The following is a 23,114-nucleotide window of genomic DNA, read 5'->3' as shown; positions in this document are numbered from 1 at the left end:
GTGGGCTCCAGGGGGGCAAATATTCAGGGCTCAGGGCTCACTGTCCCCCTAGGTCCAGTCCATCTGGCGATGAGGAGCAAACCGGCACCGTTCAGCGCAGAGGATTAGCGGAATCTGGGCGGAGGCTGGGTGTGGACATGGAAGCCGCTGGCAGGGCAGGAACAGGAGAGCACAGGGTGGACTGGGCCCTCCGTGCTGCATGTGCGCACACACCAGCCTCCTCCATGTACCTACACACGCACAGGTCTGGCCGCCTCTCCTTGTGCACATATGCATATGCCCGCCTGTACACGCCCACGGGCACAAACCCAGCCTGCCTTTCTCCTCCACGAGTATACATACACACTGCGCACTTACTTGACCCCCCAGTCCTCCGTGTGCGCACACCTGCAGGTGCACACACATGCTCCACCCCTGTCCTGGGTGTGCGCGCTCATGCATACATCCCTTGCCCCTGGCTGCGCACACACGTACGTGCACAACTGGTCCCGGCCCCCGTGTGCATACACACTTACCTGTACACCCTGCCCCAGTCCCCCAGGTACCCACACATCCACCCACAGTCGGCCCCTGTCCCCCTTGTGCACACACACCGACATGCGCTCCAGCCCCTATCCCCCGCGTGCGCACGCACGCAGTGCACCTCCTGCCCCTGTACCCCGTGTGCGCACCCGTGCACACATCCCGGGCCCGAACCCCCGCGCGCGCACCGCAGCTTCCGGGGCCAGGCCCTCCTCTCCATCCCTGCCAGGCGCGCGCACACAGGCGCACACGCGGGCACGCGCACACAGGCGCACACGCGGGCACGCGCAGGCGCAGCCTTCCCCTTAGAGCGCGAGCGCGGGCCGCGCGGCGGGAGGAGGAGGAGGAGGAGGAGGAGGAAGAAGAAGAGGAGGAGGAGGAGGAGGAGGGGGCCGAAGGCGCGAAAAGGCGCGCAGGCGCGCTGCGGGAGCCGGGCCGCCGCCCACGTCACCGCGCCGCGCACGTCACGCCGCCCGACGCTCGCAGGGTGAGCCCCGCGCCCCGGCGCCTCGGCAGGGCAGGGACCCCGGCCGAGCGCCGCCGGGACCGCCCTCCCCTCCCGCCCGCCTGCCCGCGCCCGCGTGTCCGCGCGCCGACCGCCCGCCAGGTGCGGCGGGCCGGGGTCCCGTAGGGGCGCGCGCCGGCAGGGCGCCCGCGGACCCCGACCGACCCCCACCCCCGCGCGCCGCGTGCGCTCGACCCCGGTCCCCGCGCGCCCAAGGCCGCCGCGTGGGGCCCCCAGGTGACCGGCCCGGCGCGGTCGGGGTGCGCGGGCCCCGGGCGCGGCCTGCAGGCGGCCTCCGGCGGAGCAGCGCGCGCCGGCGTCCGCGCGCGGCGGGGGTCGGGTCGGGGCGGGGCGGGGCGGGTCCGAGCGCGCAGGGTCCGGGGTCCGCGGTCCAGGGCTCTGGATGCAGGCGGCGCTGCCCGACCTGCCCGCCGACTGCCGGTTCCGGCGCGCGGGGGGCGCTCGCGGGATGCGGCCGCGGCCTAGTGACAGGCTGGAGGCCGGACCCCGGAAGCCCACCTGTCAGAGTTACCGGTCGGCCGGTGGTCGCCGGAGGGCGGGGGGTGCAGGTGGGGAGCGCATGTGCGCTGGGACGCGGGGCTGCGCCCGGGTTGGGGCGCGGGCCGCGGTGCCAGACTCGTCCGCGCTGGGTCTTTGTGCGCGTCTGTGGAGGCCAGGCGGGCACCCTGGTGTTGGCCGAGCTGCCATTCCCGAAAGGACTTTAAAACCCGGGGTGGGGGTGTTTCTGCTGGCCGCTCCCGCGCCCGGGGGATGGAGCGCGGTTGGGAAAGGAAGGTGCCTCCGACCTGGAAAGGCGGTGGGGACGAGGTGGTGCTGCGGTATCCTCGCTCATTGCTTGTTTTTCCTTCCTTCTTCCCAGAAAAACCATTTTTCTTCTGTGGAGGGCGAACACTTATAGCATCGATTTCACGGATCTGGTAACATGGCAAAAGATGTGAGTATGTTGCTTCCCGCCGGACAGACTGCGTTCTTGGTGGTTTTCCGGCTTTATTTGGGATGACAACACGGAGATTGCAGGAGCGTGTATTTCAGATTTAAAGCACATGGAACAAGATGAGAGTGGAAACGGCGGGAGGCCGGTGGCTTGTGTGGAGATGCGGGCCGGCCCTACCCCAGCTTTGCAGCCCTGAGCCCCGGTGACAAACCTGGATGAGGCTTGGTGGACGTGCCTCCTGGCCTCTCCAGCCCCTCGACTTGTGGGTCTGATGCCTCTGTCGGGGTCACCCCGCGTTCTGGCTGCAGATACCACACACCTGTTTTGTGTACAGAGCAGGATTTGGTCCATGAAGCACTAAGCACTGGTTTTGGCAACCTTTTTTCTCAGAAAAAATGAAATTCTCTGATTACTGAAATGTGGTAAAAAAAAAAACACAAAAAACTTCTGCTTTAGCTTTTGTATTTGTCGTGAAGCTATAGAATATAATGAATAATTTTTTCACTTGTCCCAAGAAATAGGTGTTTAGGCCCCAAAATGCAGCCTGTTTTATCGGCTGTGTGGCTCTGATTTTCTTGGCGACACCAGTTAGGTTCTCGGAAGCCCCAGCTCTGTCCGTCAGTGTTTGTGAGAACTCGCCGTTCTTAAACATGAGTGAAAAGAGGCTCTTGGTTTACTCGTTTATCGCGTGGAGTGGGACACGCATCTCGGAGGAGTGGCATCTGCCTGAGACATGCCTGGAGGTGAGAGGTGCGTCCGCGTCTGTGGGACCGAGCAGGAGGGGACAGGCCTTCCCGGCAGCCCCCAGGTGTGGACGTTCTCAGAGCGCCAGTCGGAGGGCACCCCTGCTGCCAGCTGTGGGCGGCAGGCTCCCCGCGCTGCTTGGTTTGGCAGTGAGAGTGTGCACAGATGCCCCGTGCGGTGCATTTGAGGTTGGAAATCATGATCTGTGTGTGACTTGGGTGATTTTATCACCTCTGCCTTTGTGGACGGCCACGCTTGGTTCTCTGCACGCGGGATAGCGGCCGTGCTCAGTAAGGGTCCTGCCCCCCGTGTCGCCTGTCCGCACGCGGTGCTGGGGTTGGTGTGTCCAGGACTGAATTTGCTTGTTCTCTGGAGAGCAGCTCCTTGTTCAGGGAGCCCTTTGACTCCTGGGCGTCTGGGGACATAAAGACAGCCGCACCACGTGCCTGGCTGCAGGAGGTCCTGTCTCCTGGGAAGACCGCACCTGTCGTAGGTGCGTCTGGGCTTAGAGTCCCGCGCAGCAAGGCCATAGTCCCTGCGTGCTGCCAGGTGACGGTGACTGTGACCACACCCATGTCCTCGAACCCTCGTCTGCTGCCTGTCCCAGGCCGTCTCTGCGAAGCCCAGAGGGTGAGGACGGGGAGAGTGTGGAGGTGGCGTGTGGGGCTGGGGCCTGCGCTCCGGTGCCACCTGTGCGCCTGGTTGGGGCTTGTCACCCTGCCGAGTGACATTGTAGCTTATAGGTCGTTGACTTCTGAGGGCAGTTCCATGAGTTTGTTTTGTGCCGGCTGTGGCTCCCGGGCCTTGTCCTGGTGGGGAGGGTTTGCCTGGCTGAGATGCTGTCACGCTCTGGTGCCCAGGACACTCTGCGGTCAGCGTGGACACTGACAGATATGTCTTGCCATGTTAAAAACGGCGGTTGTGTGAAGTAGGAAGTGGATGGCCCCCAGCGTGTGTGCGCTGTGTGGGCTGAGTGTGTGCGTGTCCCACTGGGCTGCCCGTCCTGCCTGGGCCTCCAGTGTGAGCGACCTGGTGCGCCGGCCTTTGGAAACCTGTGCTTACATGATAAAGGGCCCAATAGCGGCCGAAGCCCTAGCACCAGGCTGGGGGTCCGAGGGGGGAGTGCGGCCCAGGGCCACAGTTGGAGTGGTCTGCACCATGGGGGACAGGGTGCTGCCGTCCCCACTGGCAGGACCCTGCCCTCTTCCTTCAGTGAGAACAGTGAGGTGGATCGTTGGTTTGTAGAATTATGGGGTGCTTCTGCCAGAGATGTTGCAGTGCAGGTCTGGGGCCCTCCCCGCCTTGCTCTGGGTGGGAGTCCCGGCCCAGTCCGAGGTCACCTCCACTCGGGCAGCCCCTGTCGGAGCTCAGCCGCTCCCTTTGAAGGTGCTCTGATCCTGCTGTGCGTCCTGTGAGCGTGTGGGTGAGTCCCCAGGCCAGAGACCAGAGAAAAGGGTGGACGTGTGGGTTTCTGAGGGGCGCTGTGCTGAGCCTGGTTACCAGCTGCAGGGGACTTGCCAGCTTGTCTGAAACACGCATCCTGAGTGTCCTTTCACAGGCTGGGCCTCGAGGATGAAATTGGGGCCAACCCACTGTTTCCTCCGGTCCTTGGCGGCATGAGCTCGGGCCCCTCGGCCCTTCCCCACCTGGGCCACGAGGGGTGAGCTCTGCCCCTCTGGGTGACCCCAGGAAGACGTCTCCGGCCCTGCTCGTTTCTACAAGAGGCTTTTCGTGTTTGGAACTGATTTTTGTCCACGTGGGAGGAAACGGGAGCAGCTCTGAATCGGTGTTAAAAAGCAGAAGATCACAGCTGGGTGAGAAGTGCTGCCGGGGGCACTGGCTCTGAGGGGTCTTCCGGGGGCACCTGGTGTGACACGTGGAGGGGATGTCCTGTTCCTCACGCGGTCGCTGCGCTTTGCAGCCCCGCACGTCCGGCAAGGGAGGGCCAGCCAGCAGGGGCTCCCGGAGCAGGAGGTGGGTGGTGCCCACCCTGAGCTGTGCCGTGGTTTCAGGTGCCGCTTTCCTCGCATCCTTACCTTTTAAAAAGCCCTTCCGCCTGCTGGTTAACCAGTTACCCCTCAGCGTGGAGCGGTTGGAAGGGTCTCGCTCGGAAGCCAGCCCTGGCTTCTCTCTCCTGCGGCTTCAGGCTGTTTGGGGGCGAGCGGGGACGGGCTGCGGATGCCGGGCTGCGCGGTCACTGCCAGCCGAGGGCCAGGCTTCTGGGACGTGGAGTTGCGTGGGTGACTCAGAGTAGGCCTCACCCTGGCCGCTTCTCTCAGACGATCCAGGTTGTTTGGGCTTTGGCCACGGGCGCCGTGGGGTCGGCGAGCAGGCCCACGGGGCTTGGTCTCGCTCTGTGGCTTGGTGCTGCTCAGGCACCAGCCAGGCCCCGTCCGGACGTGCTGTGCCGGGTGTTGGCTGCAGGGTGACAGGCTGGCTTCCTCTCTGTCTGTTGTCTGGGCTCAGGACTCTGTTCATTACCCAGTTGTAAACGGGCATTGGGTTTGACGGAAGGAACCCCTGGGTGTCCCCCAGGCTCTGACAGGCAGCATCTCCTGACACGCCTGTACCTGGTGTCCTGTTAAGTAACATCGTGTCACCAGGGGCCTCGGAAGAGGGACAGCGAGCAGCTCTGCTGGACCCGGCGAGAACCAGGGTGGAATTCTGCCCGGAAGTCAGACTGACCTTCCAGACCTGCCCCCGGCTCGGCCTGCCCTGGCCTCCCTGCCCAGGCGGCAGTGCGGGGGTGCCGGCTCCCTCCGGGGCCGCCCTGCGGAGGCTGGGCCGCTCGCAGGTGTCGTTCTCGCAGTAAGTGTGAGCTCTGTCTTTTCTGCTGAGTCCCGTCAGAAACTGGGGTTATCCTTTCAGCAGGGCTTCTGCAGTTCAGGTCGTGTTTCTTGTGCTTGTGAACGTAACGTCAGTCGTACCAACGTTAGAAGCCCCAGGAAAAGAAAAAGGGAAAAGGAACCCAGCTGGTGTGTCAGAGGGGTTGCTGGGATTTTGAGTTTACTGCTGTTGGATTTTCCCTTGGTCACACACAGATATGAACGTCCACCACCCTCTTCACGTCAGTGAGAGCCAGTATTTCCCCGAATCAGTCATTTTTTCCTACCATGTCATCTTTAGTGGCTGAGCGTTTATTTGACCCGTTGGGAATTGTAGATGGTCGTTTATTGAAAAAGTGGGCTGAAATGGGAAATACTAAAAAATGGTACGTTCCTACACACCTTTGAAAGCCAGACAGGTGGATGCTCACCCCCATCCTCACCCCTTGCCCTTTGGGTGTAGAGCGAAGGTGCTTCCTTGGGGAGCAGGTCCGCTGCTGGGAGATCCCTGCGTTAAGCCGCAGCCCGCGGTGCCCGATTCGGATTTCTGTAAGTGGCTGAAGGACGTAGACATTGGAGACACTGAATGCAACTATGCAGAGTGTTTTCAACGTTTCCTGGCTTTTGACAACATGCCGAAGCCTCACACGTGTGTTTAAAGTGAGCACAGCTGAGTGGTGGCCAGAAGGCGGGTCACCTGAGTGTCCCCAGGGTGGGGGCTGGTTAATGCAGCAGATGCACTGTTCCACTGTGTCCCCTTCCATCCTGGCATCAGAGATTCCGGTAGTTTCCAGTTAAATCTCTCAAGTTTGCACAGACCCATGGTGACCCTCAAGTTCTGAAAGTGTGGCTCTGGGTGGACACTTCACGTGTGCAAGGTCGCTGGGGTGTGGTCGGTGGCTCTGAGATGGTCGTGCCGGTTTGTACGACTTCCGTCAGGTCGCAGGAGAGAGCCCACTTTAACGTCCCAGCGTCAAAACTGAGTCGGGTAACAACTTAAAAAACCCGCACAGCGCGCTCCACTTGGTAGGTGAGAGTTTAAATTGCATTGTTTTAGTTTGCATTTTTCGGTTTAGAGTTTGGATATTTTCCTCTTAAACAGCGTTTCTTTGTGATCGAGGAGCATGCCCTGTGCCCGTCCTTTGTCTGGGCGCTGACTTCCTGCCCGTTGCCTCCACTGCAAACACGGGGACGCTAAACCTTCGTGTCACTTCACAGCAGAAAGCTGGCGTCAGTTCTGTTGCTCAGCACCAGTGGTCAGGAACGGTCGTTCCAGCGTGAACCCGTGGAGGACACACCTTGGGTTCACACCGTGAAGTTCCCCGTTGGGTGCAGGTAGCGGTCCAGAGTCTGGATGTTAGACTGCACCTCCACTGTGGTCTGAGGCCGGCCAGGGTCTGTCTGCGTCCCTGCGCCTCCTGGGGGGTGGGTGGTCTCAGCCCTGGTCGATCCTCTGCTTGTGGGGTTAGTGCCTGAGTACCCAGCGTGGGTCTGATCTTTGCTATCTGTTTGCTTTTCAGGAAAATCAGGGTTTGCGTGCAGATCCTTTTGCCAAATTGATGGCGTCTAAATCCTGTTTTGCAGGAAAGTGGGGTGAGGGGGAAGCTGTGCTGGGTTTGGGAGCTGGCGTGCTTGGCGCTTGGTCCAGGTGAAGGCGCGCCCTCCTGGAGGTGGTGTTGCTTTAGCGCTGCCTCTGAAAATCTCGTTTTCTAAGTTTAGGTGTCTTGTTTGAAACCACGTGCAGCGTGACAGACAAACGTTTGCCTTAGTATTGCCCCAGGAGTCGCCCAGGAGTTAGGACGGCCGTGGGCTCGGGGTGTCCTTCCGTTCTCAATGCTCCCCGTGCCCTGCCCCCAGCACACTCGCCATGTGGGCACAGGGAGGTCACAGAATTAGAGTCTGGGGGCTTTTCCACTGCAGGGAACGTTGAGCCCTGCTGTAGCCTGAGGGGTCAGCAGGGCACTTCCAGGGGAAGAGGATGTGGTGGGGACCCCCTCCTCCCACAGGTGTAGCCCCGCTTCCTAACACACTCGAAGCTGGCTCTGGGGGGCTGCAGGACCCGCTCTGACTTGGGGTGGGAAGGGGAGGGTCTTGGGCGGCCGCAGGCCCCACCCCCCATGGCGACGGTGGCACCGTCCTCCCTGGTTTGAGTGATATATCGGTGACATGTGGCCCAGGGGCTCGGGACTCTGCTGGGTCCTCGTTTGTGCCAGTCCTTCCCTGGGGGGACCTGTGGGGGGTGTCCCTGCCATCCCGTGGCCCCGGAGGAGAGCCATCCTTGTGCGCCCAGGCTGACGGTGTGGCTGGCGGACGGTGTGTCATGTGGCCTGGCTGACCCGCTGTCTGCAGGATGAGAGGAGAGGGATGTGCCTGCTCGGCCACCATCCCTGGTAGACAGACCGGTGTGGGCAGCCTGACAGCTGCTCCCTGCAGCCACTTTTCAGCTGGCCTGGGACTTGGTCCAGGCTGGCAGTGGAGAGGCGATGCCACGGCCGGTCTCAGAAGGTGTGCTGGGAAGAGGCTCCCGCCCGGGGCTGCAGCCCCAGGTGTGTGTGGGCGGACGGGGCCCAGGGCGGGCGGGACGTGAGGGGCTGTGCTGCCTGGGCCCTCCAGGGCTGGGTGGCGTGGGGCTGCGCCCAGATCCCTCTGCTTTCACGCCTGGCTCTCGTGTGCAATGTGTGCATTGGCGTGTATGCCCGTGTGTGTCCGTTTGCGTGCGCAGGTGTGTGTGTGTAGGTGTGTGTGCATGTGGTGGGCGTGGCGTGTGTGTGTTGTCTGTGTGTGCACGCATGCATGCACGTTAGGTCAAGTGGCAGAGCTGGGTTTGGGCCCCTTGCCCACGAGCAGAGCCCCGTGTCCCTTGGTGGGGACGCGGGCAGAGGATACTCAGCAGAGGAGCCCGTGGCCCCCGGGTGTGGGACCTCAGTGCAGGCAGCACGGTGCCCACACCGGGCGGTGGACTTCAGGCCCGTCAGGGGAGCAGGTCCCACTGTGTCCTGCCCCGGAGGTGTCCCGGCGACAACCCAGTGGCCCTGGACCCTCCAGTGCATGTGTTGGGTGCACAGGCCTCTCTCAGCTCATGTTTGCCTGTGCCTGGCTGGGCCTGACTGTGAGGCTGCCTGCATCCCTGCACGGTCGCCTGGCGACAGGACTGGGCCCCGGGGTCGCGAAGGGGAGGGTGGACGAAGCGGGGCCCCCACTAGGCTCCTTCTGGCCCGGGGGTGGCTGTCCCCACGTGGGGGCGACGTGGCCAAGCTGCAGGTCCTTGTGGGGCTCTCCGGCTGGATCAAGGTGATGCCCTGCGGTCACGCCTCTGCCAACCTCGGACGTGACCCTTGAAGTGACGTGCGACCGGTGCCTGGAATACGAGTATTCCACGGTGTCTCAGGCTAAGCTTGAGAGGCTGGAGCCTTCACACACTCTTGTTTATGCTGATTGTCGCAGCAGGACCGACGGGTGAGGGCCCTGCACGTGGCCCTGAGGGGGTGACGGGGATTGTCAGCAGGGTGACCCCATCCCGCTTGGCAGTCCTGTTCATTCTGTTGCTGTTGCTCCCACAGGCCGGCCTGATTGAAGCCAACGGGGAACTCAAGGTCTTCATAGACCAGAACCTCAGTCCTGGAAAAGGTAAGGGTGCCTGTCTCGGGGCTGCACGTCTGTGGAGCAGCGTGTTCCCTGTTATGTGTTGTGCTGTGTGTGTGTGCACGCGCGCGCACGTGCCTCTCTGGCCGTGGGGCCCACTGGCCCGGGCTCGGCAGCCCTCAGAACTCAGACAGCTGCGCCCACTGCGCATGCACGCCTGAGGCCTGGTTTATTTTGGTTTGTAAGTTGAACGCTATTTGCAAAGATTCAGGAAGCGTGGAAAAGTGTGAGGGAGTAACCGCAGGTCACGTGCCTTCCCTCCGTCTTGCATCCGGCCCGTGTGAGCCGCGTGTGTCTGTGCCACTTGGGGGGGTCTGTCACGGCCCCTCCCCAGGGCCCGGAGCTCGCAGCTCCTCTCTAAAGACGAGGTGGGCCTGCCAGCAGGTGCGTCTGACCCAGCGGCTCCTCAGACGTGGAGTCGCTCCATCAGGCAGATGCCGCCGTTCTGTCTTTTAAAAATCTCTCACGTGTCAAAGACAGTTTTTAAAACATTTGCTCTTGTTAAGATGCAGGTCTCTGTTTTTAGAGGAAAGTAAAACTCAAAGCGGATAAGCCTGCTTCTGTTTACAGCAGATAATCTAAATGTTGTCGGTGTCGGTTGGTAGAAGTGTCGCTATTCAGGCAGTCGAACTGCAGGAAGAGTATCTGTCCCAATCAACTCGGTTAATAAGAGAATCACTCAGTGTTCACGCGCAGCAGTGAAGTTCATTGTTCACTGGAATTGGAAGAAGTCTTTTCTTTAAAATGCATGGCCTGAAAGGGGTTCAGAAGTGCACCTTCCGTCCAGGCTGCATTGAAGACCAGGCTGGAGGCGATGGTGAGCTGCAGCCGGGGGACGTGAGGCAGAGGCCTCTGCTGACAGCCTGTGCGTGTGGCCCCGCCCGCAGACCCCCTCGGGGACGGGAGCCAGCCCTCAGGAGACCTGGGGTCCTGCAGGGAGTCCCCCTCCCTCGCGGTGAGGCCGTCCAGGCCCTTCCAGGGTGGCGGGCCAGTCCCCGGGGGCTTGCTGTCACGTTGACCGTGTTTTATTTATTTCTGTAAAACGAAGCTCTTGTTCCGTACCTGCTGCTTCCCCTGGCCCGAGGCGGTGCCGCCAGCAGGTGCTCTCCGCGGGCCCTGTTGCGGAAGGAGCGTTTCCGTCCTTGCCTAGAACTTCCCCTCTGCTCAGTGTTAGCTCGTCTGAGGTGCAGAGAGCCGGCAGCGTGCTCAAAGGTGTTCTTCCTAGAAGCGGAAACGTGGCTCTGCTTCTCAAGGAGAGGTGGATTGTTGAATTTCTAAACTAGTTTTGCAAACATACAGAGGAGTGTTGGAATATAGGTTAATTCTAATTTGAAATTCTGTAATTGTCACAGAATTGTAGATTTTCAAGTGCGGTTACCTCCAGGTCCTGTGGTCCCACCAGAACATTCTGTAGGCGGGCAGACAGCCCACAGGGGTGGGGGCAGACGGGTGACAGCCTGGGCCCCGACCCCTGGGTGCGGGGTTGGGGGAGGCAGTGTCCCTGCAGCCCCCTTTGGGTTGGAGGGTTCGGCTCATTGAGTGTTTGCAGCTGAGCCGTGGATCTGACCTGAGAAGAGCGGGCACAGGACGGGTGTCTCATGAGAAGCGCCCAGAACTCCCCTGGAGCCTTCACTCAGGAGAGACGTGGCCTCTGGTTTCCTTGCGTTGCAGGTGTGGTGTCCCTTGTAGCTGTCCACCCCTCCACAGTCAGCACGCTTGGGAAGCAGCTGTTGCCAAAAACGTTCGGACAGTCCAACGTCAACATCGCTCAGCAAGTGGTAAGGCCTCCTGTGTGGCCCATGGAGCTGGCCGCCCCTTCCTGGGGCTTAGGAGCTTGTGGCTAGGGTGTAGGTGGTTTCCGAGTGCTGTGTGTCCTTCCCCGGCCCGGGCCTTCCTGTCCTTACGGCAGGACCGGCCAGGGCAGCTTGCCTGCCAGCTGCACGTGCCCTGCCAGCCTCCGTGGTCCTGGACCTGCCCTGACGGGCGTTTCCCAGGTGGCCCGTGTGCTTAGGTAGAGTGGCCTGAGGTGGGGGGCGGGGGGTGGACCGCTCCTCAGCCTTGACCCTCCTATGGGTGGCCTTACTTGCCTACCCGGGACACAGGGCTGGTGTCCTGGGGCCCTCATGGTGGGGTCAGGGATCTGCAGGCCGTTAGGCACTGCAGGACAGGGTGTCCCTGCTCATCCTGGCTGACAGACCCCCGTGCCGGGCACCCTCTCCCCCGAGCACCCACACCAGCCCGTCAGCTGCTGCTTGTGGGTTTGGCAACGCTTACCCTGGCTCGGGGCCCCGCACGGCTGGGAGGAGGGCGTTCTCTGCCCCAGGCTGCCTTCCCGGCCCCGTGTCCAGACGACCCCCCAGGCCCGGGTGTGGTGGCGTCCGGCTGAAACACTGGTTTTCAAATCGATAGTTTGTAGAGATCCTGGACCTTCCTCGGCCTCACACATGCTCAGTAAACCTTGGTGGAAGGTGAAGGTTCTGTTTTTTGTTTTACTTTGTAACCCGTAGCGTTTCGTCTCACAGGTGCTGTGTGTTGTCGCGGAGTCACACCTGAGAATAGCTCAGTCGTTACAAGGCTCGGCCCTTGCTGTCGGTTTAAATAACTGGGGGGAAGTAACATGAGATTTTTCGGTTGGTGTGCCTTCTGACCGTCAGCTTTACGAGTCTGAAGGTTTCGTCCCTTGTTTGGACCCCCCCGTTCTGGAGCAGAGGTAGTGCTGGGAGTCCATCCTCCGCAAGGTACCCGTTGAGCGAGTTGAAGCTCACATGTCCCAGGTGCCGCTTCGTCTTTACGCTCAGGAGGTTAGAAATGAAAGGGCTGGCTGGTCTCACGGGTGGCTGAGGCTTCTGCGTCCCTGAGCGAGACCCGTCGGCTGGCCGTCTGGTCTCCTCATCCCCCGGCTGGCGGGCCAGGCTTGGGGTCCCGGTCAAGACTGAAGGGGGCCCACAGGCGGGATTTCCCTGAAAAATGGTGAAAACGGGAAAAAGCCCGCAGTGTCCACCGTGAGGCTGTGGGTAGCGGCCAGCAGGCAGGCGGCGCCCACCGCTCACATCTGCCCTGTCGTCGGGGAAGGCCACTTGGAGGGAGCTGCTGCTGAGTGCCTGCCGTGTGCCGGCTCTCTGTCCCCACCGCAGAGCACTTGGACCGAGAGGGGTGCCACACAGTGGGAGGACGGTGGCGAGGCCCTGGTGTCCAGTGGGGCACTGACCCTGAGGCTGGGTCCCCACCTGGGGGAGCAGCAGCACGTGAGGTCAGCCAGCCTCGCCTCTGCCAGCCACGCGGGCGGGTCCTGGGTGCCCTCCGAGGGTGTGACGGCTCTGCGGTCCCCAGTCTGCTGACTGTGGCTCTGGCCGACTCACCTCCCCATGACCCGGGGCCCTGTCTCTCACACACTCCTCGTGAGGCCCGCCCCTCTGCAGGTTGGCCTCACCCCTCCTGTTGCATTTTTTAGAACTCTCGCTATTTGATTCCATGTTTTTTGAGTGAGAGTGACCTGCACTCTGAGGAAGGCTGTGGCGAGGCTGCTGCCACTGGAAACATGAATTAAAAGAATGAAATTCAGCTGAGCTGTTTTTTGTCCATGGTTTGTGGATCATTAACATTGACAGGTGACCTGGGCTTAGGGATAATATACAAAGTGCCAGGTCAGCTGTCCCAGGGCCATGGCAGGCAACACTTATCCCGCTAAGACGCGGACTCTCCGGAGTGTCCAGCTTAAAATAGCCTGGACACAGCCTCCCTCTGAGGCTGCCCGGCCCTGGAGAGCTGGTGTTGGCACGGTTGGTGACGTCACCGTGTTGTGAGGCCCTCCTGTGGGGCCGCCGAGACGCAGTGCTTCTGGGTGGCTCCTGGTCTGCAGCGGCACCTCTGAGAAGCCGGACATGGCTGTTGTCATGTCCCTGTGTTCGTGCTCCAACAGTTGTTGACGGGGCCAGAGTTCTGAGTGCTTGTTTGTGTCCCGGGGGCAGCAGGACCCTGCCTTTGCCCCCAGTGCGGTGGCCTCCCTCCCCGTTGCCCTGTGCCGTTTGGGGAGCCCGGACCTCCACACTTGGGTGGGCTGGTGGGCACCACAGCCAGTCTCACTGGCCCCGTGTTCCTGTTTCTATTTTTTGGGTTGGTTGTACCACCATTGGAGCAGGGTTCATTCCTGTCCATGTCAGTAAAAGCAAAGGAAGTTAAAGAGTCAAAAGCTGCAGGCCCACTGTTGACGGCTCCCACGGGGTGTGTCTCCTGCCGTGTCTGTGTGGCTGGAGGAGGTGCCTGAGGTCAGCCAGGGAGGTGGAGGTGCTCAGAGCAGGAGGGAGGTCGTGGACCGCGGTCCAGTGTCCGCCGGCACATGGGATCGCTGCTTCTCTGTCTCTGGGGTTAATGGAACTCAGCAGCGGCCGTAGGTAGTGAGAAGTTGTACGTGGGGGTCTCTGACTGATCTGAATCATCTCTTTGACTGTAGGTGATCGGCACGCCCCAGAGACCTGCGGCACCCAACACGATCGTGGTCGGAAGCCCCCACACTCCTAACACTCACTTTGTGTCACAGAACCAGCCTTCAGACCCCTCACCTTGGTCTGCCGGGTGAGCATGCACCGAGGTTTACCCCAGCCTCTGCCTGCGCGGGCCAACCACCCTGCCGAGGACTGGGAAATGCCGCGCACGCCCAGAGCGAGTGTGTGTGCATGTCTGTGTGCGTGTGCACGTGTGTGCGAGGCTGGGCTGTGGAAGAGCCCCCTGTGTTCCGGGGTGGGGTGTGGCTACACTGAAGAAGAGGAGGAAGCTGGCTGTGTAACGCAGCGTTGACTCTCACACTTGGCGTCCACACCAGAAAGTGGCGTTTATCAAAGCCCAGTAAATGTGGTGGCCCCGCGGCAGCTTCCCCTGCTGCGCCTGCACACGGCCAGGGGGATGGCCCCCCACACGTCCTCGGACCCTTTCTTCCACTGATTGGTTGTACTTGAGGGTAGCTGTACGGCTTTCCTTAAAAACAGACAAAAGCTAAGCTGAGGAATCGCGTTTGTGTTGGTTCTAAAGCGAAAATCATCAGTGCCCGGAGTCCATCAGCTAAACCAGGGGGGCCTGTGCTCCGTGTGGCCACTTGGGAGGTTCAGAGGAAGCCCGGACGTGGGGCCTGCCTCCCCGTCGGCAGCGCTCTGGGGCCGTCCCGCCCCCGCCCTGCCTCTCCTCGGTCGCCCGCGTGCGCACCGGGCCCTGACTCCGGCGGGGCTCCCGTAACTGCCGGTGCCGGTGGCGTCTTCTTGAGCAGTGGCCGGTGTGCCAGGTCTCAGCAGGGGTGTCCCGGGTCCCGCCCCCGGGGACGTCTGCTCTCCCTTGCCGGGCGTCGCAGGTGCAGACGTGAGGTCTGGCTGTGTCCCAGCCCTGCGTGCGCCGGCCCTTCTGGCACCGCCGTGCTGAGGCCGTGGCCGTCCCGTCTCGTGCCTGCAGGAAGCGGGGCAGGAAGGGGGAGAAGAACGGCAAGGGGCTGCGGCACTTCTCCATGAAGGTCTGCGAGAAGGTGCAGCGCAAAGGCACCACGTCCTACAACGAGGTGGCGGACGAGCTGGTGGCCGAGTTCAGCGCCGCCGACAACCACATCCTACCCAGCGAGTCGGTGAGGGAAACGGTCGGGCCGCGCGGAGGTTCTGAGGGATGTTTTCCGCCCTGTTTGTGGGGTGACGCCCACAGCCCCAGTGCTTTTGTGCGCAGCCCCGCCCGCCTGGCTGCCAGCGAGGTGGGTGCCCCGCGTGGGGTGTGTGCCCCCAGGGCGTTCGGGGCCTGACGTCCGACATCGGGAAACCCCTCTCCATTCCCACAGGCTTATGACCAGAAGAACATAAGACGGCGCGTCTATGATGCCTTAAACGTGCTCATGGCCATGAACATCATCTCCAAGGAGAAAAAGGAGATAAAGTGGATCGGGCTGCCCACCAACTCGGCGCAGGAGTGTCAGAACCTGGAGGTACCCCCTGCCCTCGGCTCCGTGTGTGTGTGCAGCAGCCCCTCCTGTCCACACCACCAGCACCTGCTGGGTCTCGTGCTGTTGTGCCTGGACCCGGCGGGAGGGTGTCGGGTGCTCTGTGTCCTGGGCCCCTGAGGGGCCTGCTTTCCCCCTGGCGGGCCCACCGCTGCAGGCACGGTGGGTGGGGTGGTGGGCTCCAGGGTGGGTGAGTCTCGAATCTGAGCTTGTGGGCGTCTCGTTAAAAATCACAGCACGTCCAGGAAACGGGGAGATGGAAGGAGGCTGTGTGGCGCTGAGAATAAGAAAGCCCCGTGCCGGCAGCAGCCGCTGTGTCCCTGCGTTGGGGCCTGCCTGGGGCGGTGTCGGCTGGGGCTTTCACGTGTGCGTGTGGAACAGATTGCGATGATGCCTCATGTTGGTGGTTTGTCTTTGAAGGTAGAGAGACAGAGAAGACTGGAGAGAATAAAACAGAAACAGTCCCAACTCCAGGAACTTATCCTGCAGGTAAGGACACGCTCGTCCTGCAAGCAAGGTGGTCCGTTGCTCCTGCAGCTTTAGTTCCTCCTCAGCTGCAGTGTCTGCACATCTCTGTGTTTCAGCAAATAAAGTCTCTACTCTGAGATTCTGAATACAGGTTCCATGAACGTTCACTGAGCTCGTCCCATGCGGATGTCATGGACACAACGAGCCCTCAGGGACGTGGGCCGTGATCTGAGAGGGCGCATGCGTGTGTGTGCGTGCATGTGCCTGTGTCGTGTGAGCCTGTGTGTGCGTGCATGTGCGTGCATGCTTGTGCATGTGTGCACACGTGTGTCCACGTGCATTTACACGTGTGCATAGGTGTGTGTGTGTGCTTGCATGTGTATATTCATGCACGTGCGTGTGTGCCTGTGTGTGCATATGTTCGCGCACATCTGTGAGTGTGTGCACCTGCCTGTTGCTCGTCAGGAGGTGTCTGGGTGGCAGGTGGGCTGGCCCCCGAGGGACAGTGTGGAAGGACTCTCTGGGACACATATGTCCTGTGTTCTGAGCACCAGGCCCCAGACTATGTGAGATGAGATGGGTCCGCATGTGTGGTCAGAGGACAGGCGTCAATACACCCAATCCTGCCCCACAGACACGTGTGTCGGTGAGCCTGCAGAGACGTCACCGAGCACAGCCCTGCCCCTGTGGAGTCCCGGAGGCTCGTGCTCTGGGTCGGAAGCAAGCGTGTGTTGCTGGAGGGTGGCTCATCCCTGGGCTGAGAGTGTGGTGCTGGGGCTGCCCGTAGGCCGTGGGTCAGGGAAGAGAAGGGTTCACAAGATGCTTGTTGGCCCTGCTTAGGTTGGAGGGTGTCAGGGAGTCTCGGGACCCTGTGGGGGGACTGTCCAAGAGCCAGAGGGCTGGGGGTGTTAAAAGCTGTGACAGCAGGTGGGACCCTTGGGCAGAAGTGCGGAGGGTGGGGATCGCCACCCCAGGAAAGGCCGGCAGGGTCAGTGTGGGGTTTGGGGCATCTGCCAGCCTGGCGTCCAGGACCCAGCGGAGGAGGGTGTGCATCTTGCCCCGGTGGGTCTGTTCAGCACGGGGGCCCTGGAAAGAGGGGCCTGGACCCTCCTTGGGGACTGGCCCAGGGGGTGCTTTGGTGGGTAGGGAAGGGGCCGCAGGGCCAAGGGGGCAGGTGGACAGATGGAGGAGCAGGTGGGTGCAGGTCCACCAGGGAGGGGAGGGCATGCCGGGCAGCGGCCCCTCCTGGCTCCCAAGTTCTCCCACTGAGTCCCCAGGGATGGGCTGTGCTGCTTGAAAAACATCCTAGTCGCTGGCTCCCTCCCCCGGAGCTGTCGCTGGGGAGAAGCCGGTGGGGGCACTTTCTGGCTTTAATTCAGGGGCAGGAGAGTTACCTTGAGGGTGAACTCAGTTCTAGCTGAGGCCCCAGGAGAAACAGCCTTTACTGCCAGGCTGCCTGGCACATCCGCGCTCCTGGGGGCCCCGTAACTTGAGGGTGGGACAGCGGGGGCTCTCAGATCCACCCAGAGCGGCAGGAGGAACGGAGCCCCGAATCAGCGCTTTTCCTTTAGCCGCCCCCCACCCCCCGGCTGCGAGATGTGTGTCCAGGTGGCCTGAGTGCCTGTGTCCCCAGCTTCCTCCAGACGTGTGGTGTGTGGACGTTTTCTTTGCTGGGCGACTCCTTGGGGCTGCTGCCCCGGCCACTCTGATCTCTAAAGGGGGGACCAGACCCCCTTGGCGTCGGTGGGCTCTGGAGGGTGTCAGCGCTCAGGGAGGGTAGCTGTTCGGTGACAGCCTGTGTGAGCCGTGTCGGTCGTGCGTCCTTTCAGCAAATTGCCTTCAAGAACCTGGTGCAGAGGAACCGGCAGGCCGAGCAACAGGCCAGCCGGCCGCCCCCGCCCAACTCGGTCATCCACCTGCCATTCATCATCGTCAACACCGGCAAGAAGACCGTCATCGACTGCAGCATTTCCAACGACAAGTAGGTCTGGGGCCGCCCTCGGCCGATGGAAGGCGCTGTCTGGTCCCCTCGGTGTCTGACTTACAGTCGTCACGTCTGGGCTCCTCGCAGGATCAGTGTGCCCTCTGTGTCTCACTTCCCTTGTGACGCGTCCCCTTGAGGAGGACGGCGAATCCAACCCATGGGCTCTGGTCAGGGCAGCTGTTCAGTCCGTCCTGGGGGCCGTGGACTCCCCAGCCGGGCCCTGCCCAGCGCGGAGGTGCTGCCGGAGCCCCTCGTGCAGCGGCCCCGGCGTTGATGTGTTGTGTGACTGAGGAGGGTTTGGGGCAAGTGGGGTGTCCGCTTGGGGCCCCTGAGTTGTGTGTGCGTCTCAGAGACGGTGCTTTTCTGACCATGACCTTCTCCTCCAGGTTTGAGTATCTGTTTAATTTTGACAACACGTTTGAAATCCATGACGACATCGAGGTGCTGAAGCGCATGGGGATGGCCTGTGGCCTGGAGTCGGGGAGCTGCTCTGCCGAGGGCCTGAAGGTGGCCAGAAGCCTGGTGCCCAAGGCGCTGGAGCCCTACGTGACAGGTCAGCCCCCGCCTGGACGGAGCCCCCCCCCAGAACAGAGCCCCCACCTCCGCGGCAGGCAGCTCCAGCCTGGCACTGAGGGCAGAGACAAACATGGCGGGGGCCACGTCGGTGGGGTTCTGTCTGGCGGGGCCGTTGTCCCCGGACACTTGGGTGTGGAGTCTACCCGGCACCCTGTGCTTTGCCGTGTGGTTTGCACAGGGAAGCTGGTGTTGGGGTTCCCTTCCAGTGGGGCCCCGAGTTGGGAGATGGCGATCTGGAGGGGTGCAGTAGGTGGGGGCCTGTCCCCCGACGGAGTTGCTTGGTCTGTGCAGCCAAGTGACCAAAAAAGTCTGGAGGGTCAGTGCCCATCCTGACAGCAGGCGGGCGTTTGCGGGGGGAGCTGTTGCTCTGGGTCTCAGGCACCTGTGGATCCTTGGCTGAGCTGGTAGGGTCCTGGCCACGGAGGGATGGACTGCATGGTGAGAAAAAGCTGCCTCCCTGCCTCTCTGTGGGGTGGACTTATCCCCACTGCCTCGGGTGGGCCTGAAGGGCTCCCACGCAGTCCAGGAGGAATGGGAGTCTGGCCACAGAGCGTCCCGTGAGCGGATCCTGCCCGCCCCCTGCTCCCACCGCGGCTGCGCCCTGTTCTCAGCGGTGCGGCGGCCTCCAGGCCGGGGCGAATGTAGGTCTTTCTTCCCTTGGTTCCCATGTCTTGCTTTGTGACGACAGCGCCTATCCCGGCTCGGCTGAGGTCACCAGGGACTGCTTACTGGGGACGTGAACGAGGATGCTGAGCCGCCCAGGGAGGCCCGGCTGTGGCCCTGCCTGGGCAGCTCCGAGGGACGGGCACAGCCATTGTCTCAGCACGTGTGCCTCCTACGTGACTTTGCTTTACTCCTTTTCCAGAAATGGCTCAGGGGTCACTTGGCGGCGTCTTCCTCACATCTGCGGTCTCGGCTTCTAACGGCACAAGGCTCTCTGCTAGGTGAGTAGCTGTGGTCCTGGCAGGGTCATCCGGCAGCGGGGACCAGCCCTTCGCAGCTGCGCAGACCGGGCTCACTGCCCGCCCAACGTGCTCACGCTGCCCCAAGTCACAGCCCAGCCCGTCTCCTGTGCAGAGGCCCCTTTTGTGTGACCAGTTTCTTCCCCAAAGATGAGCAGTAACACACGGGTTTTATTTTTGAGAAACTAGCGCCTGCAAGGTGGGGGCAGTCACGTGACCCGTGGCAGCCCGAGTGACGGTACTCCTTGGTCACACGTTTCCTTTTTCTCTTAACACATTTGAGGTCACAACTACGTATAATTTTGTCCCCTCCTTTCTTCACTTGACCATTTATTGTATTTTTCTGTGCTGAAGGGGCTCTGACGTTTGAATCCATGTGTTTGACCTTTGGCCCAGCAGTCCCGGGCAGAATCATGTTGTGCCTGGGGGTTTATCTTAGTTTTTAAAGGTAAATGTGAGACGGTGTCAGCGGTAGGTGTTGATGATACTGGGTTTATTCGCTTTTGTGCGGTGTTCTACGTTGTGTATGTTACTTTGTCTTCATCTGAGTGTTAATTTTAAGTGTTTAGCTTCGTAAACAGAGCACAGTCGGCAGTGAGTCCAGCCACCGGGGCCGAGTCGTGGTGTGGACACACCTTCCACGGAGGCCCTGGTGTTGTGCGGCCTCTGTGGCGCTGCTGGGGCCCCAGCGCGGCCCCAAGGGGTCTCGCCGGCAGGGGCGCTCGCCCGCGGGGTCGGCCCCGTCGGCGGGGCTGAAGGAGCACGGAGTCCTCCGGGTGCCTGCTCTGGCTGGGCCTCGGCGGAGGTCAGCTCGGCTGTCAGTTCCCGGCCTGCCCCTGCGGGTGTGGTCAGCCTGTGGAGCCCGGACGTGTTTGCTCCAAGAGGTGGGGTTTGGGTGTTTTCTAAACTTTCATCTTTAAGGAACTCCTTCTATTGATTCGTTTTCCAGAGGCTTGTGTCGGTTTTTGTAGCGAAACAAGCAAAGCCAGTACTGTTTCTGAAGAAAAGCCCCCGTGCGTGGTGGTGGACGTGAGAGTTCACAGAGGCGGGTGACGCACATTTGCTGACCCGGCCTCCGTGTCGGGAGTTGGGTGGCTCCCAGTTGCAGGAGGAGCTGCGTGGTCAGCCTCTCGGCTCAGGTCTCAGCCTTCCCGACGTCGTTGCTGGGCTGGGTCTCCCGGAGCGGGGATTCCTTTGTCAAAGAGCTCGGCGTTGAGTAGGTTTCATTGTGCAGCGTTCGCAGACACCAGTCAAGTGTGAAGGTGCTTGTGTGATTTTCTGTTCCAGCATTAGGGTCCGAGGCTGCCCTGGCTGGGGGTGCTGGCGGTGCCACCGGCCGTCAGGGCCTCCGGGGGCACTAAAGCAGCAGCGTGTCCCCGAACCGCGTCACACGCCCAGGCCCCGTCTCAGGTCCCTGACGGCTGGTTTCCAGTGCGGCTCTGACCCTTTCACGTCCTGTCACCTCTGAATGGGTTTGCTCTTCCAGAGTCACCTCCCTTTGTGGAAACAGTCGAAGGCCTTCAGGTCGGCCTGCTGGGCGAGCCCTCCCTCTGGGGCAGATGCTGCGGCTCCGAGTCATGGCGGGAGGCCTTCCCGGAGTCTGGAGGCTGGATGAGCTCTGGGATTTTAATTCTCGGTCGGCGTCCTTTCCATACTTGGTGTTTCTTAGAAAACCCCTTTGCCGTTCACCTCGGGTGCTGAGATGCTGAAATGACGTGTGACTTTAGCCCGCCTTGTGGTGGGCATGGGCCCCGGACCACCGCTGGGCCCGCTGACCCCACGTCGGGGGCGCTGCACTGGGATCTTTCACCAGGACCCTGGCTCTCAAACCCCCTCCATTCCAGGCCGGGGCCCCCACCTTCCGGGCTGGATGGCGCTTTGTGGTGAGCACTGCCCCGCTCCTCGTGGGGTTTGGGTTGCACCCACGGCCTCAGATGCCAGTACCCCCCCAGTTGTGACAACCAAAGATGGGGTGAGGCTCCTGGGGGCATCTGCAGGCGTGGGCGGGTCCCAGACGCTCGTCCGAGGACCAGCGTGTGGGGGGCCAGGCATCCCTGGCTCCCACTGCCCAGGGCCCCCCGCTGACCATCAGCAGGCGCTGATCCACAAACTGTGAGCACAGTGGGGCCCCGGAGCCGGGCCGGGGTGTGGGCTGCAGGGCGTCTGCGTGAGACTCGCTGGTCTCAGCTCACTGTCACGTGGCGCAGACGCCAGAGGGGCCGGGGCGTTGTTGGCACACGCACCTGTCCACGCACGAGTGCACGTGTGCACGCACAGCTCACTGGGCCCTCCCTGGCACCGCCGTCGGGGGCCTCATGTGGAGGGTCCCGGGTCATCCTTTTCGGGCAGGGCCTTTTCTTCCCCTGCCCCCGCCTCTTCCCGGGGGTCCGGAGGTTTTCCGATTTGTGCACCTGCAGTCTTCTTTCTGACGAGACTTGAACGGGAGCAGACTCACTGCTGGGGTCCTGCTGGGTCCCCTTGCTTTGGACGCAAGAGGGTGACGGGGCCACGGGTGCTGGACTCCGTGCTACGTGAGGCCCCCGCTCCCGACTGTGCCCTAGACACCCCGCCGCCTGCCGTCCCTGGTGCGGCCGCTGACCTCGTGCACCTCCCGTCCCTGCAGTGACCTAGCCAACGGCGCGGACGGGATGCTGGCCACCAGCTCCAGTGGGTCGCAGTACAGCGGGTCCAGGGTGGAGACGCCCGTGTCCTGCGTCGGGGAGGACGACGAGGAGGACGACGCCTTCATCGAGAACGAGGAGGAGGACTGAGCCGCGCGGCGCTGGGAGGGGAGCTGCGGAGCAGCCGGCTGGCTCTTGGCCTCCTCGGCGAGCGCAGGACTCAACGTGCGCCTCCGAGCGGCGCGGGCTTGTCCTCGGGGTCTGGACCCTCGGGGTCTGGACGGCTGGCCTGGTGCAGCCAGCTGACGCGCAGCCTCCACTGCTTTAGGATTTTCTGTTTTCGTTTGCTGTTTCTTTAAATTCAGAGCTTCTGTTGCCCCTTGAGGACTCTTGCTGGGTTTGCTGAGGAAGCTGGGCTCCACCCATCGTTGGTGAGGACAGACGGTTGGCCTCCGCCCAGTGCCGAGTGCCGCCTGGTGAGGCCCCGATCGCGACCTGCCCGGCTCTGCTCCCCTGCCTTTTCTTACGACCTCATTTCCCTTAAATTATATTGACCGTGTGACTCCATCGGGTTTGTACTTTGTTTTTGCTCTGCGTTGCAGCAAACACATTGCAAAGTTCCTTTTTTGTTTTTGTTTGTTTGGTTTGGTAGAAGTTTACTGCCGTGCTGGTGCAGCTGTGGAAACTCTGGAAAGCTTGGAATGGTTTATTGCTTATGGTAAATTCGCCTGATTTCTTACAGGCAGCGTTTGGAGACTTTTTATTACATAGTTGTTTACATACTTATAAGTCTATCATTTAAAGACATGTACTGAAACAAATGTTGTATTTGTTTCGCAAGCATCTTCCTGTAATCTATTATAAAATTGAAATTAAATATAGAGGATGTTTTAACAGTTTTTTAACTCAGAACTTGTCAATCATTTTTAATAGTTGTTTTTTTATAAAAAGAAACAGGAATTTCAGGACAGGCAGTAGTCTCTTTTAAAACTCACTCACAAAGAACCGTTAACTGCACCGTTGCTGTTAGCTGCCTGTTCTAAACAAGCCTTTTTATTGGAACACAAATAAACTTTTCTGTAATATTTTGTGGAATAAAGAGACTTTAACTGTCTGACTTGTTTAACTCGGCACCGTTGGTTTTTATTAATGAAGCGTGTGTGTGCATTTTAAACAAGCCGCGAGTCCCTCTGATACAGGGGCGCTGTTGGGACTCGCCTCTCCACCACCGTGGGAAGGAGTTCGGCCGCTGCCCAAGGCGGTCCTGGGGATGCAGCCAGGGCGGCGCCCCCTCTCCGGTGGCCGGGGCTGGGCAGAGGGCTCATGCCTGCCTTCCTGCTCGCCT

General features: G+C 61.3%; 1 protein-coding gene across 2 annotated transcripts; it reads left to right on the top strand.

Moving 5' to 3' along the window:
- Positions 1–922: 922 nt before the first annotated feature.
- Positions 923–22,883, top strand: TFDP1 (transcription factor Dp-1). Of its 2 annotated transcripts, none has more exons than XM_031466387.2 (12): positions 923–1,009; positions 1,908–1,982; positions 9,112–9,178; positions 10,865–10,971; positions 13,644–13,765; positions 14,630–14,795; positions 15,000–15,143; positions 15,579–15,647; positions 17,456–17,607; positions 17,997–18,163; positions 19,052–19,130; positions 21,772–22,883. In XM_031466387.2, exons 2-12 carry the CDS (start codon positions 1,971–1,973, stop codon positions 21,917–21,919), a joined length of 1,233 nt encoding a protein of 410 aa, XP_031322247.1. In that variant the 5' UTR covers positions 923–1,009; positions 1,908–1,970; the 3' UTR covers positions 21,920–22,883. The 2 variants fall into 2 exon arrangements, with proteins under 2 accessions (XP_031322247.1, XP_064348992.1); XM_064492922.1 differs by lacking the exon at positions 923–1,009 and adding an exon at positions 1,023–1,129.
- The last annotated feature ends 231 nt before the right edge of the window (positions 22,884–23,114 follow it).

Source organism: Camelus dromedarius, chromosome 13, assembly GCF_036321535.1.
Source record: "Camelus dromedarius isolate mCamDro1 chromosome 13, mCamDro1.pat, whole genome shotgun sequence".
Taxonomy (NCBI): domain Eukaryota; kingdom Metazoa; phylum Chordata; class Mammalia; order Artiodactyla; family Camelidae; genus Camelus; species Camelus dromedarius.
The sequence above is the reverse complement of the archived record's forward strand: the minus strand, read 5'-3'. Positions and strand labels throughout refer to the sequence as shown.